Genomic DNA, 19,824 nt, shown 5'->3' on the forward strand with positions numbered 1-19,824 from the left:
GCAAATGAGTCATGCCTAAAGTTGTGCGACCATATTCCAGCAGGAAGTTTCCCTCTGATAACTCCCACTAAGACATTATGCTTCCCGCTGATGTTGGACAGCATGAGCAGTACAAACACACATTTCAGCTGCAGAAACTGCAAAAGCAGACATTTGCAAACGTTTAGACATACCTAACACGTATTACACACAAAACTGAAATACTAGCAGCTCAGTACTGAATACCTTAACAGCCTGTCACAATGAAAATATGCCAATATCACACACAGTAGTCTGGCACTATTAAGATATGGCAGTACATCTACAAAAGGACTAGCAAAACATAAAGACACACACAACATGAAACAAACCTACATCAAAAAGTGTCTTCAGAAGAAAAGAAAAGAATTGTAACATAAGTAGAACACTTACAGTGTTTAATGCAAAAGTTACAAATATTCAAGAAAACATAGCCTAAGAAATATAAATTGAAATATAGCAGTACAAGCAGAGAAAGCAACGGAAGAGACTAATTCTGACCACTGAAATGCAGTGTCGTCTCCTGAAGAATACATCTTTCTAATGGTAAAAGCAGCACAGATGTAGCTGAAAGAATAACAACAAAACAGATGCAGCACCTTAGTTGATGGTGGGAAAGGATGTATATTACATAAAATTTGTATCTTAAAACCTGACTTTAGAAATGAGAAGGCTGTATTATTTAGAAAAGGAGAAATTAAAGGACAGTGGAGCAGGGCACAAAACTGAAGAAGGTAGCTGAAAGCAGGTCAACATGATGAATCACATTTTTATAGAAATGAGGAAGGTGAGTGTATGAAGGAAACATACAATGATACTGGAGATTGCAAACAGAGTAGTAGGGATAACTTGCATTAAAAAGGCATGGGGTATCCTAGTGAAGGATCTTTTTCCCTCTCCCCTTTCTGCTTCTTGCTTTTCAGCCATCCCAGTGCCCCCGTCCCATCACTGGGTCTTCCAGCTCCAGCTTCTACCCCTGCACTTTCACCAATACAGAGCTGGAGCAAGTGTGGGGATGTTAAGGACATCCTGAGAGGCCGTACTGGCGACTGCTTCTGCTGAGGGTTATTAATGACCTACACTTGTTTCCCTGCCCTTCCCGAGCATTTGTCTACTAAGACTGAGGGCTGCTGTTTTGTATGGGGCATGCCTCCCCTTAGGGAGTAGCTTAGACAAATGCCTCTCCATCTGACATGGATACACCTATCCCTCTCTGTCAGTAGCCCAGGCAACTGTGCCTCTTAATTAAACCCTGGGCTGTACTTAGGGCTTTATCACTCTATGCTACTGTGCTGACATCCTGGTGAAGGATCTTGCACAAACATGGTGCCCCACAGAACAGATCAGTAGAATATTGGACCTGGAATTTGAAATGAACAAGACCAAAACCAGGGAAAAAATGTCTAAATGTCTTTATGCATGAATTTGAATGGAGAATAATAATGTCTGATCACAGCTTCAGTCCTACATTTTCATCCATGGTAGTCTGCAATTTATTTTTGGGCAGGAGACTATGCAGCATTGTCTTTGACCAGAAAATGAATAACAGGTAGTTATGAAAGAAATAAGAATTTGCCCAGCAATCCTTTTCTACTACTAGTGTCTGTGTTTATGTATTAAAATATCTACCGTCAATCAAAAAGGCAGAAAGCTCCATTTTTGTTAATTGCTGCAAAGAATTGCATTTTTGTCATAGCAGAGCATGAATGTAAAGGTATACGTACGCTAACCTAGTTCTGAAGTCCTCAATTTAATCTTAACTAGCAAATAACCTGCACAGTCAGATATACATGTACAATGTGAGAGTCGTAAAAACATCCTTGCTGAGATTTCTGAACTATTTATGATATGAATAGTAATGTTTCTGTAACTTACTATAAGCACGGCACCTAAACTTATACAATTGTTTTCCTTCAACAGTAACGTGGGGAGATGATGCCAAACTCCAGTTTAAGCTGGTATATCACGGGGACCTGAATCCGTATATTGAGACCCTACAGCTGTCTCTGCTTGTATTTTATCTTGACCAGTTTGAAAAACCCTTCATTGAAAAAGGAGAAAAGATTGGTGCTGGAGGACATGGATTTCAACAGAATCAGGTAGGCCTAATGACATGGTTAACAGGCAGCAAACAAAAAATGATTTCCAATGGTTACTGAGTTTCCCTGCCACCCAATCCCTAAGGGTCTATCTACTGCATGTAGTTACATAGAAATTTAGTTCCTGTCTTCTGGGCCTCAGGTATTGTAAATGGGGTGTAATCCAAAGTCATTGAGGGTAAACAAATGAGTGTGACACTAAATCTTTAGTAATATGGAGTTTGCAGGTATCAGTTTTTAAACATGAGACAAGTATGTGCAAGTCCTGCAGTAGTGAGCCCGAATGTTTGAAAATGTGGACAATACCAATCTTGGAGTTAGTATATATAATTAGCAGTGCTGTGTGGGTGCAGTCTGCCAGACTGGGAGGGTACAAAAAATTATTTTAAAGGAGAGCAGCAATTGCTGACATTCTGGGTTCTTTAGCTTTGTTGTTTTGTTTTTGTATTCCAAGATTTGCAGTTGCAGGTCTTGGAATTACAATGGTGAGCCACAGTTTGCAATTTATTTGTGAAAGCTTGTCTTCTGGAACCCTGCCAAATAAACGGGGAAAATATAAAGCACCAGCTTCACTGATCATTGAGATTTAATGCAAATACACTACTTAACTTAGTCATGCAGTAAGACCAGGGAATGTGTAAGGGACACTAAACGTCACATGAAAGCTTAGCTGTCACTGCAGAAGTACTGATGCCAAAGAGCAGAAGGTATTGGTATTAATTGTTAACTTTTCTCATATTTCTTTCAATATTGTAACGTAAAGCATTATCCACCATAATGATAGCTCGACTTTCTGACTACTGGATGGGTACAATTAAGGGAGATGGAACATCCAGCTGCTTTGTTTTAAAAGAAAATTGCCATGTTTTAGCATTATATCATTTATTAGTAGTGATGCCTAAGATCACCATTTTCTGAAGAATGTACCAACATTGCAGATTTTCTTAACAACTGTTTAGTTTATGAGACTCATAATGCATAGCAATCAACAGCATTTGTCAGCTAACTGTATCTTCAGATTATCATACAATTGCTTTAGTTACAGATTATCATATTACTGCTGAACATGAATGTTAGCTGATTATCTTCTGTTTAGTTTTATTTTTGTAGGCATGCAAGATTGCAAGGCCTTTTAGACACAAGCAGAATAAGCAGCCTTAATCTTTGATAGGATAGTTCCCATGACATTTTACACATTTAAGGTAGTCCCAGCCATAGATGGTAAACATGTAATACAGGCTACGTTTGCAAGGGAGACACTCCGGAAGGAACACCTAACTCCTTTTCAGTGTCTCTGAAATGAAACTAGGAACTCAGAAACAAATGAACATTTCTGACTAAAATGAATACAATAATCTTTGGCTCTAAACTGAAAGATTCTAAATCACCTAAGGCATTTGGAATGCTATCAAATTTTTTGGTATCCTGTCAGTGAAAAAGTACTGAACCCTTATCTTAATATGTGTGCTGCATATGTAGCTCTCCGCATCCACTTTATAAATGATGTCCCCAAACTAAAGCAGATCTCTGTACACCAAACATTATTTTTGTCTGCAGAGGACTAACTTAGTGATTTCAAACTTTATGCATCAGATAAAAAAAAAAGTTTCTCTTCAAAACTAAAAAGCAGGGCTCAACAACAACTGATGTCATTCATTCAAAGATCTTTAAACATGCAACTGATACACAGTTTGGCCCTCTTACTAACTTACCAAAAAAAAGGAGCCAGGCTTTACCCTGTATTTAGATCACAAATTAACTTTATTTATTTATGTATCCATTTATTGACTGTGTAAGCATACTGATCCAAGGACTCTTCTTGGCATGAATCTTTATGAAGATATACTTAATTCTGGTATCTATGATTCGGTACACTATTGATGCTGACATAAAAAGACAAAGTTCTTGCCCACTTAGAGTTCTGCCACGTCTAACTATCCAGCCAAACTTTTCTGAATTGTCAGCAGACTAGAGCCTGGAAAAATACTGTGTTCTCTTAAAGTAAGATAGCTACACATTTCTTTATAGATAAGATTGCCTCATTTAGATACAGCCATCTCCAAAATGCTTCCATTGAGCATATGAGTTGTCCTGATGTGGTGCTTCCTTTTTTTTTTTTCCTCTGGCAAAACCCCATAAATGCTGCTTCAGTTCTTCATTTAATTTATAGGATAGGGCTACTTCTTGGACCTATGAAGCTTGTAATCTTTGTTTGTAATCCCTACAGCCATTTATTTTCCATATCATGTTGTCATCACTAAAGATATGAGTGTTCTCAAAAAGGCATTAAATGCTCCATCCTAAAGAAACCATCTCTGATCAGTATGACCTGGAAAATTGCCCCCATCTGCAATTTTCCTTTTATATACAAGATTATAGATCTACACAGAAAAAGGTCTCTATATAACTGAATTTAAATCTAATATCTCATGGTCTGTTAGACCTTTGTCATTACAGTTTTAGGTCAAGAGATAATACTGATACTGTCCTCAACGGTTGTTACGGACTTCCCCCAACGGTAGGAGAGCAGTGATATTATTCTATCTTACTACTCCTTGATCTTTTGGCTGCACTTGATACTATGGATCACGTGATCCCAGTCAACTGATTACATACTTACTGTGAGCTTTCATCAACAGTCCTTGACTGGTTTGCCTCTTACATTTGGGGCAGACTCACAGGAGTTTTTAGCTTGAACTCTTCTTTGAACTACCTGCTGAGATTAGAGGTTTCATGGGGTTCAACATTTTGTCTTTCTTGCTGATCACAGAATATATATGCTACCACTTACAGTGGGTGTTAAGTAGAGAGGTTTATGGTATAAATGATGTGTCGAGGGCACCCAGCATTACCTGTTATTTTCTTAACAGCATATGTCTGATTTTATCTTCATTTATTGAAACCCATCTTTAAATGAATGATCCATAGCTGACTCAAGCTAATTCCATCTAAAATGAATACCATGGTATTGCATGCTGCTGTTAAATCATTACAGGCTCACCCCCCTCCCCATTTCTTTATGGTGACAGTGAAATGAAGTTTGCATCAAAGATATGAGGGTTGGGCGTGCTGCTGGACAACTTGCATCACTTAAGATTAAGACAATGAATGTTATAAATTCTTCATAATGGCCTCAAAATTTAATTATCAGGACCAACTGTCTCTCTGCTGTTAGTCTCTTATAGACTCCTCTGTGGAAATCCATGTCTAGCCTTTTGAGCCAAGAAAGATCCAACCGTCTTTTCCCTCCTATTCCTTCACAGAAAAAATAGTACCTGAAATACCTGGTTAAAGGAAGTAAACCTTCATCAGGAGATAAAATATATTGGTGTGATATTCCTCAGCTGTCAAAGTGGCACACTTACCACCTTCAAGATAAAACTTATATAATCAAATGGGAAACCTCATATTCTCCTTGGTCTAGCTTGTTTAACCCTCCTTGAGGCTTGAGCAAACCACTGAATGGGGGGTTTTGGTAGGGTTTTTATGGTCTGCAGATTGATTATTTAGTACTTGCCTATAATCCTACAGAACTAAGAGATGGAAGGACAGAGCAATGACATGGCAAGAGGTAGAGCAATGACAAGCTGCCACCTCTGTACTTAAAGGATAACTATTCCCAAAATACAATATTTCCTTTCCCCAAAGTGTTTTGCATGCCTTTACAATGAACCTTATAATTTTATGTTTTAAAAAGGCACAACTTAGCAGGTCCTTCCTCTCTGTGGCATTCCTATTATAGTCAGCTTTCTTTGTACATGCCATGTTGGGGTTAAATGAAATCTCATGATACTTCCTTTAGAATGTATCTCCCTTGTTCTTGCATCATTTTGCCCATCAAGTCTATTTTTTCAACCAATGAAAAAACACAGCAATATACTTACAGCTCATTTTTGTTATTTGTCACCCACTGAGAGTTGTTCAAGCTCAAAATTCAAAACTCTTTGACTCTGTAATGTCATGTAAAGTTACAATTTTTCCCTTGCTTGGAAATGTAAAACTATTAAGCCTTTCATAGCCCTAAGGTGAGTAAACCAGTAAACTTCACCAATTAGCTGAGGTTTGCAAGACAGGAAATATAACATTCTGGCTGAGCTGCATAAGGAAAACAGGGCCTGAAACTCACAAAATATCACTTTGTAAAGAGGCTGTGTTATCTCAGTTATCTTTTATTGTCTTGCAAGAACTTTTCACAGCTGGATTGACAACAGTTATGTAATAGACTAGAGTCACTGCAAAAAAATACTGACATTTTTTATTAAGGAAACCCTCAGTTTTTTCTATGACTAGTTGGGACTTGATTCCATACAGATAAGTTGAGCGGGGCTGTGGAATGTCCCAGCAACTAGGAAAGTCTAGTGGAAAAAAAAGTGTAACCTCCAGACAGTTTAGAAGTACAAGATAGATGGAAAGATGCAAGGAAAATCAGGTATGTTTTAGTTTGCAGAACATACCTGATTTTTCTTGTATTTTTTGTGGTTTCGTACATACCTCTTGATCTTTTATTTATAAACATGGATACCTATGTATTGTCTTAAGGAAAGAACGTTATTGGTTATAACTATAATACAACTCGCCACACTACACTTTTTCTCTCTCTTGATGTCCCTCTGCATGGCATTTTACAGTACTGTGCAGGATCAAAGTTAGGGATAAAGTACATTTTAGACAAAAAATAAAAAGGTGATCATGAAACAGTCTCTAGGAAATGGGAATAATTGTTAATGGCTCAACAGTGCAGTATACTTTCCCTCTTTTGATGTCCCTATGCATGGCATTTTACAGTACAGGATAAAGTGTAAAACAAAATGTGTTTATTCCATGCCTGCATCTTTGCAGACAAGAAAAACCTACGATTTGCTTAATAAAAAGAAAAAAAAAAAGAGTCTGGCCTCTTAATGGTGCTTTAGTGGTTGGACTTTTATCATTGATATATTCTTGATTTACAATGGGCATGCTGGTTGGGCTGACCAGTCAGCATCCTCCTTTTGGAATGTTAATGACCAGTCATTGTATAATTAAAAAGTATGTACAGCTGAAAGAAAACATTAATGTTTTACACTATAAAGTGATTAGAATCTCTTGAAGACTCAGCATTTCTTTTAGTGCTAAAAACATATATTAACTGTAATAACCATAATAAGGAAAAAAGTGGTGTCTTACTCTGATTTGAGAAAGTTTATTGCTTGCAACTACCACTGTGAATTAAAGCAGTATAGAAAGGCAAATTAGTGATTTATAAGTGGTAGCAGATATACAAAATTTAGATTTTTGTCTGTTACCACTGATGGACTCTAGATTTTATGCATCTGATACGACCAATGGATCTCTATTTAGGCTTTGCTTTAACTAGCAGTAGTAGCATGCAATAAATGTATTTCTCATGCTATTCAAGACTGCTTTTCCTCCATATTGTGTTTAAAGTTAATATACATTTTTAGCTTAAAGATAAATACTGAAACCTCAAGAGTTTCTTAGTCACTTTATTGTTCATGCCAGTACAAATAACTACAACGTAATGGCAAGTGAAATTCATCCATGGCTGAAGTACCTGCTTTTCCACCTTTTCACACTATCTCTTTAACATTAAGGTCTCTGCATTCTATTTCTTGGATTTTGTTTTTCTTCTTGGTCATTTCTTTTCTTTTTGTTTGCAAATCACCAGTTTCCCCCTTTTGACTGTGTCCATCACCCAGGCAAACATCAAGGTTTTTTTTCCTTTGGTCCCCACCTCCTCCCTTCCCCAGCTTCCCTACTATAGCCAAAATGAGGATTGCAATGCCTGCCTCTTTTGGTGTATGTAGACTTCCATACTTACATTAGACTGGCTATAATCAAGGCACTCTTTGGCAATCATTGCATGTGTCTGTCCCAGTACCCATGAATCATTATACTAACCTCTTCTAGGAGCTACAAACACATTAGGTCTGTTAGCCTTCTTCCTACCAGGATATGTGAACCAGCATCAGCCCCTTACTGTGACCCTTCCTGGTTCTTCAAGGTCTGAGTCACTAAATGTATCACCTTGGTCACAGTCAGGGATTTTGCCCTCTACTCCATGCTGGTCCAGCTTTAGTGGACTTTACTATATATTTCATTGCAGTGTGCTACACTGTTGCTGTGTCTTTAGACACTCCCAGCTAGTCATATGCGTAGTAGCTTCATATCTACAACTGCTTTAATTAAACAACTGCAGTGGAGGTGGGTAGAACTGACATTGTTTCGAAGTCCTCACTGTTGCAAATTTATCATAATCTAAGAAAGGAGAAATACGAATGTTATTTTACAGATTCAACTACCAGTCATGAAAGAAGGGCTTTTTCAGTGTGTTTAGCTTTCTTGGTGAGCATTTGCCTTTATAATGAACTGCTAATATTTATGCTTATAGGAATGCTGATATAGTAAATGACACCTTGGCATTTAATGAAAAACTCGGATATAGATTAGTGATGCTAAGATTTTTTTTTATTGATTTAGTCTTTCTTGATATCTTAAAGCAACTTACTACAACTGACTGTTGGTAAAGTGTCCTAAAAACTGTAATTTTCTTAAATGACTTGTTGATGGTCACACAGCAGAAGTAGAAGTTGTGAGAAACAAACTTTGGTATGCAAGAAGTAACTGATCACCTTAATCATTGTACATTTCTGCTGTGGTTGGAAAACTGGATTCAGCACCCTGCTTTGATCCAGTAGCCTAAGTTGAACAGCAGATCAGATTAGCCGGGAGTCATTATTTAAATCAGAAGGTACTTAAAGTATTAGTTTACGAGTGTGCACACACAAAATATTAGTTTAAGGATGTGCACACTTATGCAACCAGCGTATTGTACGTTTTTCTCCTGACAGATTTGTTTGTTTTTCAATTGAATTGTACAGGTTATAGGTCACATTAAAGGTGGGAAAAGTTTTGAAATGATTTATTGTGGTCTAATTTTTTTATATCACAAAAACCTGGCATTTTAACAGGGGTGTGTAAACTTTTTATATCCACTGTATAACTACATTTCTTGTCCATGAATATCTGCCGTAATGAAAAGTAACCTCAGGAATTGAACCTCATGTAAAAGTACATCAATGACTTTGTTACATCATTCATGGAAAGGGACACTACAGAATCTCTCAGATAGTGAAGAGTAAGCTAGGAATGGTGGTGAATAAACTGGCATAAGTTATTGACATTAATTTAGAGACCTCTTTCAGTCATTGTGCAAGGCGTGATTTCAATCATATAAGTGAGTTATATGTCTTCCCCAAACTATTTCATTGACCATAAAAGACTGATCAAGTCAACTTCCAAATCCGAAATATAACTTACTCTGAGGTATGATGATCACAGAATTAGTATATTTAATAAGGTGTGGTGTGTGTGTGTGTGTGTGTGTGTGTGTGTGTGTGTGTGTGTGTGTGTGTGTGTGTGTGTGTGTGTGGCAGCACAGACCCCCCCCCTCACGTGGGGAACTGCATTGTAGTGTGGTTGTACTTCACTGAATTTAGGGAAACATCATGTCCTAGTCCTAACTAATGAATGTGTGCTGGCAGGATAAAAGCAAGAGCTTCACTGGTCAGCAGTGACTATACCAATGCTCCACTTATTATTTTGAGTAGTGCTGGAATGTCCCACAGGAACAGAGATCTGGTACCGCATGAGGTTACAAGTTATTCCCTTAAAGAAATAATATGGAAATGAAATGAGAATAATGAAAGGTCTGTAGGCTGTTTGAAGGCTGCCAACCTAGCTAGATAGGATTTTGTATTTAATTCTGTCATTTGTAAATATTAATGTAAGCCACATGCTTGTTCTCTTAAATTTAAGAAAATTATGCTAAACTACTACATTACTCTCCCATCAGCTTGCTTTCATTTCTGCTTTATGGTATCTCAGTTTACTCTCTCTCTGTATCTCCTCAGATACAAAGGCTTTTTGTTACAAGAATACTCATGTATTTTAGTAGCACTCTGTATATATTGTAGATGGGTAGTAGTCTTAGAGTTTTTAGTAGTTCATGTTTTTGAATGTCAAATGTATTTCTTACTGATCAGTTCAAATGTCAAATCTTATACAGTTTGTATATTGTGGCATAAAACAATAAAACGTTTTATTGGAAAAAATGGTAAATGTTGAACTTCAAAAATGTAACCACATTGCACTCTGCTGGAGGAAAGCTGATAAGTCAAGCATTGTATAATTGTTTGATCTCAAAACCTGGAGCTGAGATGTCTGAATGATGGAATTATTCTTATTGTTTTGAGACTAGAGTTAATAGCTAGAATTTACATGTATAATGTCTTTTATTGCTGTGGCTTCCTGACCAGCTGCAAGATTGCATGTATATAGTGATACTGTCCAAGCCACTCCAATTAAACTTTGCTGTTTGTCACCTTACCATTTGGATAATAATATTGCACAGTAATAATTGGACACCATTTGATAAGGGCCTTATTAGTAGCTGATATTAATGGTTGGTGGCAAGTGGTACTACCGTATAGTCTGGGCAGAAGGGGCATAGCTGGAGAACCTGTGCCAGCCTTCCCCAGGAGTGTCTGTGTGTTTGTATATATAACTCATATCTCAAAGTGTGTGTGTGTGTTTGTGTCTGTGTCAGCTACTTGGGCAGGGACATAAAGCACTGGTTGGGCAGAGAGGGTGCTGGAGGTTTTAGCTTGACCACTAGGCTGAGCTCTGGACCCTGTAGCTGTGCCAGTAGGGAGTCTTATTGGAGATCTGGAGAGAAAAGGAGAAACCAGCCCAAGACTGACTGACTGATCTTTGTGTGCTCTTAAGGGAAATTGTACTTTACTGTGTGTGTATTTATTATCTTTCCCAATGTGGATGCCCCTCACTGGTGTTAGCGGTGAGGATTGAGGCTCTTGATTGCTGGGTCTGTGCCCAGGCATCCCATATTAATTGTTGGCAGTGGTGGGATATCCACACCACATATTAATTGGTTGGCAATTGGCTTGTAGTGGTGTGGATAGTCAATTCCTGTAGCTTGTGTACAGTGATCACTGAAGGTGTTTTTGTACTCTAAGTCAGCAATGCAGTGAATATTCGGACTTCAGATCACAATTGTTTTATTTCTTTTGTGAGCTTAGTTAGACAGGGAGAGCATGCAAGCATGTCAGCAGTGGAGTATGGAAAGCTAACAAGGAGCCAGTTGGCTGAGATGTGCCAGGCTAAATGACTGGTGCAGGGAAACATAAGGCAGACATGAGTGCAGCTTTGGCCACAGCTGCATCAGAAAACAGCAACCAGGAGGATGATCAGACTTGCTGTGGAGATGTACAACTCTCAGGGAATGGACAGCTCAACCTTTGTGCAGAGGACTTAAAAATCCATCTGGAGCTAAAGAGACTTGAGTTAGAGGCCAGGCATTTGGAAATGGAAACTGTGGAAAGGAGCGGCAGAGACAGCATGTAAAGAAGATGCTGACTCTTCACCAGAGTCATAGAGGTAAAGGGAAAGGGAGCAACTGGACCAAAGAAGAACAAAAGGTCAGTAAATTTCTTCCTCAGTTTACAGAGGGGGATAATTCTGATAGTTTCATTCATATGTTTGAGAAGGTATGTAAACAGTATGATGTTAACCAAAGGCTCTGGGTATGGTTCCTGACCCCCTTACTCCATGGTAAAGCTGTAACTATTTTATCCAAAATGTCTGATGTTGACTGTTTTAATTATACTGCTGTAAAGAATTGTTTGTTAGAATTCTTTTAGCTAACACCTGAAACTTATAGGAAAAAGATTCATGAGCACAGATGCAAGGCAGATGAAAGTATGTGTGAATATGTTGCTGAACTGAGCACTTATTTTCATAGGTGCGTGAGTAGATGGCAGGTCACCAGTTTTGAAGGGCTGGCAGACCTTTTGGTGAGGGAACAAGCCCTTAGCTCTTTGCCTGAGGACATGAGGATCTGGTTAGCTGATAGTGTGCTACTTCAGAGGAGTTGGGGAAGAAGGGTGACCTATACCTAGCAAGCAGGGCATCGCTGCACAGGAAAGGGACCCCCAGTGCTGCTCATGGGTCTAAAGGAACCCATGGTGGGCAGCTCAGACTGCCCCAACAGAATCTGCCAATAGCAGGGGAAGCCACTAGTCCAGGTACACGTCCAGGACCTAGGGTTAAATGTTTTAAATGCAACCAGTGGGGCCATGTTGCATACAGATGTCCATGGAGGCAAGGTGGGGAACAAAAGGTGAGAGAGCCAGTAATTGGGAAAGCCAAAATGCCAATAGTAGGTTGTCTCGATACAACAAGGGTACCAAACTACCATCCTGCAGATGTCCTGATAGGGAAGGATTTTGATGAGGCAATACCATGTATTTATGCAGTTACATGCAGTCAGCCTTCGAGACAAGCATGTGGGTCTGGTAGCCTGGGGGAGATGCAGACAGACCACATACTTGCAGCCAGGACTGGTGAGGTGGATACTTCAGGGAGGGAGCTACTCTGTAGCAGTGAGACTGAAGGTGATCCACAGCTGCTTGTGATTACTCATGTTCCCTTGGACAGAGTGACTGCAAAGGTAGAGGTGACTAATAGTACCAGGTTGACAGTGAGGCACCACTGTCAGAGGATGCCAGACTTCTTGTGGAAGGGGAGCTGGGAAGGGTTACAAAGAGAGAGTTGAGACAGGCTCAGCTCTCGGACCCTACATTGCAAGGCCTGAGGCAGGTGACTAGTGAGGCACCTGATTCTCAATCGAAGGAGAAATCTGTATACTGGGACAAAGGGTTGCTGTATAGAGAGTGGACCCATGAGGGAGGGCTAGAAGGTGAGAGGGTACAGCAGTTGGTAGTGCATAGAACCTACCATCAGGGACTTCTAGCCATAGCCCATGATATTCCTGTTGCAGATCATATGGGCATAAAATGTAAAAAGAAACATGTTATGCAGAACTTCTATTGGCCTGGAATTTCCAGAGATGTAACGGTATTGCAGGACCTGTGAGCAGTGCCAAAAGGTAGGCAAGGCAGGAGATAAGAAGAGCTCCTTTGATGCCTTTGCCTGTGATTGAGCCATTTCAGAGAGTAGCTATGGATATTGTGTAGCCTCTGAGTACTCCGTTCCACAGGGAAAAAGTATATCCTAGTGGTAGTAGATTGTGCTACCAGATACCCTGAGGCAGTGGATTTGTCCTCCATTCAGGCGAAAAGGTGGCAAATGCTTTGTTAGAGATTTTCAGCAGGCTAGGTTTCCCAAAAGAAATACTGACCGACAGAGGTGCTAATTTCATGTCAGAGCTGCTGGTTTGTCTGTGGAAGTACGATGGGCTGAAGCACTTGAAGACCACCCCCTACCATCCCCAAACTAATGATCTTGTTGAGAGGTTAAAGTCTACAATCAAGTCCATGCTACGGGCATTTGCAGACCAGTTTAAGAGGGAGTGGGACAAATATTTGCCCCATCTGTTGTTTGCTTTACAGAGAGGTTCCCCAGGAATCCCCGGGTTTTTCACCCTTTGAGTTGCTTTATGGGCAAAGGGTGAGGGGACCTCTAGATTTAATTTGTGATGAGTGGGAAGGTGAGTGTGAATTTCACAAGGAGTCTGTTCTGGTATATTTCCTAAACCTCAGAGGACAAGGCTGAGGGAACTCATGGGCTTGGCCCAGGAGAACCTGACAGAAGCCCAGCAACAGAAAAAGGCATGGTATGACAGGAATGCTCGAACTAGAGAGTATGCTGTAGGGCAGCAGGTAATTGTTTTCATTCCTGTCAGACACAACAAGCTGCAAGCAGCTTGGGAGGGACCCTACAAGGTGGTAAGAAAGGTAAGTGATGTTAACTACATGGTAGAACTGCTAGGCAGGAGGCACAGGCACAAATTATACTATGTTAACATGATGAAACCTTACCATGATAGGGAGGCCCTTGTGCTGAGTACTTGCAGTGCCTTGCAGGAGGAGTCTGAGGGAGATCTGGTGACTGATCTCCTCAGTGAGGCTCAGACTGACACCTCAGTGGAAGAGGTAGCAATGTCCCAGCAGCTATCTCCTACCCAGGTTCGAGAAATCCAAGCAGTGTTACAGGAGTTTAGGGACATGTTCACTGGGAAACCAGAGTGCACCCACCTGATGCAGCACCAAGTGGATACAGGACCCCAAAGGCCTATTAGATAGGCCCCTTATAGTGTGCCTGACAGAGTCAAACAGACTCTGAGGGAGGAGATACAGGAAATGTTGGACCTAGGGGTAATTCAAGAGTCCAACAGTCCCTGGGCCTCTCCAGTGGTGCTGGTGCCAAAGAAAGATGGCAGCACAAGGTTCTGTGTGGACTACAGGAAATTAAATAGTCACACAGAGTCAGATGCTTACCCTATGCCTGTGACAAATGAAGCCCTGGAGCAGCTGGGTGGGGCTAAGTATCTTACAACCATTGATCTTACCAAGGGTTATTGGCAGGTACCCTTGACTCCCAGTGCTAGAGAGAAGTCAGCATTTGTGTGACTCCTTTTGGCTACTATGAATTCACAAAGATGCCCTTTGGGATGAAAAATGCCTCAGCGACTTTCCAGAGGCTGGTAGATCATATGCTAGCAGGAGGGTTTTCCCTTGCTTACTTAGATGATATTGCCATCTACAGTCATTCCTAGCGAGAGCACCTTCAACATGTCAGGGAAGGGCTGGACAGACTACAGAGGGCAGGGTTGACCATTAAGCCCAACAAATGTCAGGTGGGCATGGCAGAGATCTTCTACCTGGGATATAGAGTGGGGAGTGGTAAGATCAGGCCAGAACCTGCCAAAGTAGAAGCCATTCAGGCATGGTCTGCACCTGTTATCAAAAAGCAGGTGAGGGCATTCTTAGGGACAGCAGGATACTACAGAAAGGTTGTCCCCAGTTATAGTACCACAGCTGCTCCCCTCACAGACCTGACAAGGAAAAACAGGCCATATAAGATAATGTGGGCCCCAGCATGTGAGCAGCATTTCAGAAGCTTAAAGAAGCTTTGGGAGGACCCTCTGTGTTAGCCAGTCCAGATTACAGCAAATAATTTATTGTGCAGGTGGATTCTTCAAACCATGGGGTGGGGCTGTACTCAGCCAGAGTTCTTCAGATGGAGAAGAGCACCCAGTGGTTTATCTCAGTCATAGGCTCCAACCCAGGGAGGAATGCTATGCAGCTGTAGAAAAGGAATGTCTAGCCATAGTGTGGGCACTGCAGAAACCTTAGCCTTATCTGTATGGAAGAAAATTCACTGTAGTTACAGACCACAATCCCCTAACATGGTTACACAGAGCCAGCCAGCAAACTGCCAAGTTGCTAAGATGGAGTCTATGGTTGCAAGCATATATGTCAGTGCAGCACCACAGTGGGATTAGCAATGCCAATCTCGATGGGCTGTCAAGACAGGGAATGGGGTAAAGCATACTCAGATAGACCTAACCCTCTCAAGCAATGTTTCTCAAGGGGTACTTGAAAAACTAGCTTGAGTTCTCCAGGGGTGTGGGGGAGTATGTGAAGGCTGCCAGCCTAGCTAGATAGGATTTTGTAGCTACTTATGTCATTTGTAAATATTAATGTAAGCCACATGCTTGTTCTCTTAAATATAAGAAAATTATGATAAATGTTGAACTTCAAAAATGTAACCACATTGCACTCTGCTGGAGGAAAGCTGTTAAGTCAAGCATTGTATAATTGTTTGACCTCAAAACCCATAGCCGAAATGTCTGAATGAAGGAATTCTTCATATTGTTTTGAGACCAGAGTTAATGGCTACAATTTACATGTATAATGTCTTTTATTATTCTGGCTTCCTGACCAGCTGCAATATCGAAAGGGCTGATACACTCTGAATTTCTGTTAGCCTGGGAAACAGAGAATAATGATGTAATCTGAAATGAGTCAGTGGTACTATGTTGTCAATTTAGGGACAGAGAGAGAATCGGAGCATTTTTACATTTGTTTTCAGAACTGACACATCACCAGCACTGTTTTGCTGTATATGTAAGTTTATTTTAGAACTGTGTTTGCTCTTAGGTATAGATAGGAAATAGGAAGTCTAGTCTAGTTGTTTTCTGTATTGATGTCAGACCTTTTCCATTGTATTATTTTAAGCAATTCTCTGTGATCTCTGAACTCTTGACTAGCACTGTGTAGTAAGAAGTATTGTTTTGTGTTCTTATTATTTATTATTAAATATTTTTAAACCTTTCAACTGTGGCTTATTTATGTAGAGATAATTTAAGCTCTAGAGTACATTGCGTGTTCATAGGTAGGTACTAGGTTATTGTCCCTAGGACCTATATAAGGCTAGCCAAAAAGGTACCTTTGCTTTCGCCACCCAAGAAAATTATTTTCCTGTGCCCCTGTCGAGCAGAGCCACAGAAGTGATCCCCGGGGTGAATTTCCTACTTCCCATCCAATCATCAATATTTTTCTTGAAGAGTGCTAATGAGGAGGTTTGTCTGATATAGATAGGTAGTTTGTTCCAAAGTATGGGAAGTCTCTGGGACAGGAATCTATCCCTCCAGCATGTTCTGTTTATTGTGGTGACAAGGTTTAGGTCCCTAGAGTGTGTAGCTCGGAGGGATTGGGATTTCTTTAAGTGGAGCATGTCCAACAGCTCTGGGTTTGACATAGCTTTGTATGTTAGGCAGAGATCGCCTTTGAGTAGGCAATATGCAACGGAGTAAAGCTGGAGTTTTTTGAGATGGTCTGCATAGGGCATCTGTTTGAGGCTGGTAATCCTCTTTGTGAGGTATTTCTGTGGTCTTTCCAGTTGTTATAGATGTCATGTGAGGTACATACCAAAAGGGGCATTGAATAGAGGGGAACAATGACCTCTTTTTCCTGGATGAGAAACCTTTTGTGATGAGGTGTGCCAGGTAGAAGGATTTCCTGACTACTATGGCAATGTGATTATCAAAGGAGACACTACTGTCCACCTTTGTCTCAAGTTCCCTTATCACACTTTTGGTGTTAAGCAGACTGCCGCCAATGTGGTAGTTCATGGGTCAGAGTTTTTACCAAAGGTGATGACAGTGCACTTTTTGGCATTGAGCTTGAGGCCATGGCTTTGACACCAGGCATCTGCGTCAGTGAGGCCCTTTTGTAGGATGTCCACATTGTTAGGAGTTTTGATTATTGCTCCTAGTTTGTAGTCATCTGCGAACTTCATTTGCCAAAGACCTTCTGTGTTAGCATGTACATCAGAGAAGCAGATACAAAACAGGAGAGGACCCAGGACTGAACCCTGTGGTACTCCACTTGTCACTGGTCTGAAGTCGAATTTGGAGTCTGCTACTTTCACAGTATGGGTTTTGTCAGTGAACCAGTTGGCAACCCATCTTGTGACATAAGGATATATACCTAGTTTAGTGAGTTTATCTATAATTCCAGAGTGGGGGATGGGGTTGAAAGCCTTGGCGAGATGTAGATAGGCTGTGTGAACCACCTTACCCTCGTCTACGACATTTGTGACTGCTTCAAAGAAGTCTATCAGGTTTAGGAGATATGATCTGCCTTTTACATACCTGAACTGGGTGGGTTCCAGAGTTTGGAGATTACCAATGTCTTTGTTTATAAGTTCCATGATGATACATTCCATTACCTTGCAAACCAGGCTCATCAGGCTAATGGGGAGGTAGTCCCCAGGGTCTTTGGTGGCTCCCACTTTGTGGAGTGGGATAACCGTCATTGTGCGCCATTCAGTTGGCACAAAGCATGATGTGAGGCTATAACTGAACATGGTACTTAAGTGGGGTGCCAGTTCATTCTGTAGTTCATGTAGAACACAGCCTGGGATGTTGTCTGGTCCCATGGATGCTGTGTTCTTGGCTTTGGAGAGTGTGTTTTTTACCTGTGCAGCCATGATTACAGGAATTTTGCATTCTTCCAGTTTAGAGATGGGCCCTTGAGGGGGTGAGAGGAGGGTAAAGTTAGCACTGAACCTATCTGCCAGGATGTTGGCAGTATCAGTTGGTTCTGTATATTTAGTGCCTCTGTGAGTAACTCAGAGCAGATCTGAGTGTTGCCATTGAGATTCTTGACATAGATATAGAATGCTTTGTGGTTGTCTTTAGAATCAGTGGTGATTTTGTTTTTGTAACTAGCTTTGGAGGATTTTATGAGGGATCTCAGCTTCTTACTGAGGCTGACCAGGGAGTTCCTCCAATCATGGGATTTTACGCTTTTTTGCAAGAATTTCCTCCTTCTGTTGTAGAGTTTGTTTATGGCAGGGGCCCACCAGATTGGCTTCCTTTTTTTGGAGGATAGCATCTTGGTTCTGTTAGGGATAGCACGATCCATGCAAGTGTGTAAGTGCTTAGAAAGTGCATTTGTGTAGGATTTAGCAGTTATACCTCTATTGTCCATCTGCATGGGTGTCGTGAAGTTTTCCACTTCTGTCTTAAGAAGCGTGAAGCTGGCTTTGGAGAATTTTTTTATGGTGGTTTCCCTAATGGGGGGTGGGGGTGGGATGTGTATGTCTAGAGCAATTAGGTTGTGGTCAGATCTGACCAACAAGGAACTGACCTCTGGTGTGGAACACTGGTCGCCTATGTTGGTAATGACCAGGTCTAGGATATTACTGCCCCTGGTGGGGGTGTGGATAAGTTGATCCAAGGCACTGGAATTTATGCATTCCAGAAAATGTTGAGCAAAAGAGTTGGTACATGAGTAGTTTTCCCAGTTAATGATGAGGTAGTCGAAATCTCCCATTATTAGAGTGTTGGGTTGTACCCTAATATTTTCCAGTGTATCAAGAAATGAGGAGTGGGAATCCTGGGGCATGGTGGGGGATCTGTAGCAAGCTACAGTTTGGATTGCAGTCTTGCCCAGAGTTAGTTGCACTTGGATAATCTCGGATGCATTATGCTGAGCTACTAGCCTGTAGGTGTGGATATCCTTAATGAATATGGACATGCCTCTGCCTTTAGTGTTTCAGTCCAGGTTAGGTGGCCGAAAGGTTTAGTATGAATTATAGCCTGGTAATGCAGGGGTGCTCTCTGGAGCCTTGAACTAGGTCTCTGTCACTCCACAGATGTCAATGTTCTCCATTTTAAGGAGTGCCTCGATTGAGTGCATTTTGACGTTTAGACTTCTAGCAATGAGCGGCATTACCCTCAGATCAGATTTTGCTTGCTTGTACTTGTTACAGTGGTGAATTTGTCATTTGAACCTTGCCTAAAAAAAGGTTCATATGATACTGTCCAAGCCACTCCAGATAAGCCTTGATGTTCGTCACACTTACCATTTGGATAATAATATTGCACAGTAATAATTGGACATCCTTTGATAAGGGCCTTATTAGTAGCTGATATTAGTGGTTGGTGGCAAGTGGTACTACCGTATAGTCTGTGCAGAAGGGACATAGCTGGAGAACCTGTGCCAGCCTTCCCCAGGAGTGTCTGTGTGTTTGTATATAACTCATATCTCAAAGTGTGTGTGTATCAGCTACTTGGGCAGAGGCACGAAGCACTGGTTGGATACAGAGGGTGCTGGAGGTTTTACCTTGACCACTAGGCTGAGATCTGGACACTATAGCTCTGCTAGTGGGGAGTCTTATTGGGAATCTGGAGAGAAAGGGAGAAACCAGCCCCAGACTGACTGTGATCTATGTGTGCTCTTAAGGAAAATTGTACTTTACTGTGTGTGTGTATTTGTTATCCTTCCCAATATGGACACCCCTCACTGGTGATATTGGTGAGGATTGAGGCTCCTTGATTGCTGAGCCAGTGCACGGGTGTCACAGGCTGCATCAAGGA

The 19,824-nt window shown here is 41.0% G+C and overlaps 1 protein-coding gene across 1 annotated transcript in view; it reads left to right on the plus strand.

The window, feature by feature from the left end:
• AMH (anti-Mullerian hormone) overlaps window positions 1-19,824 on the plus strand; it is a 279,033-nt gene that overhangs the window by 42,809 nt on the left and 216,400 nt on the right. Inside the window, exon 2 of the mRNA XM_044090769.1 lies at window positions 1,939-2,117. Coding sequence (XP_043946704.1) covers window positions 1,939-2,117 — 179 coding nt within the window. The remainder of the gene's footprint in view (window positions 1-1,938; window positions 2,118-19,824) is intronic.

This window comes from Protopterus annectens, chromosome 13.part0 (genome assembly GCF_019279795.1).
Source record: "Protopterus annectens isolate FY-2018-M chromosome 13.part0, PAN1.0, whole genome shotgun sequence".
In the NCBI taxonomy this organism is placed as follows: domain Eukaryota; kingdom Metazoa; phylum Chordata; order Ceratodontiformes; family Protopteridae; genus Protopterus; species Protopterus annectens.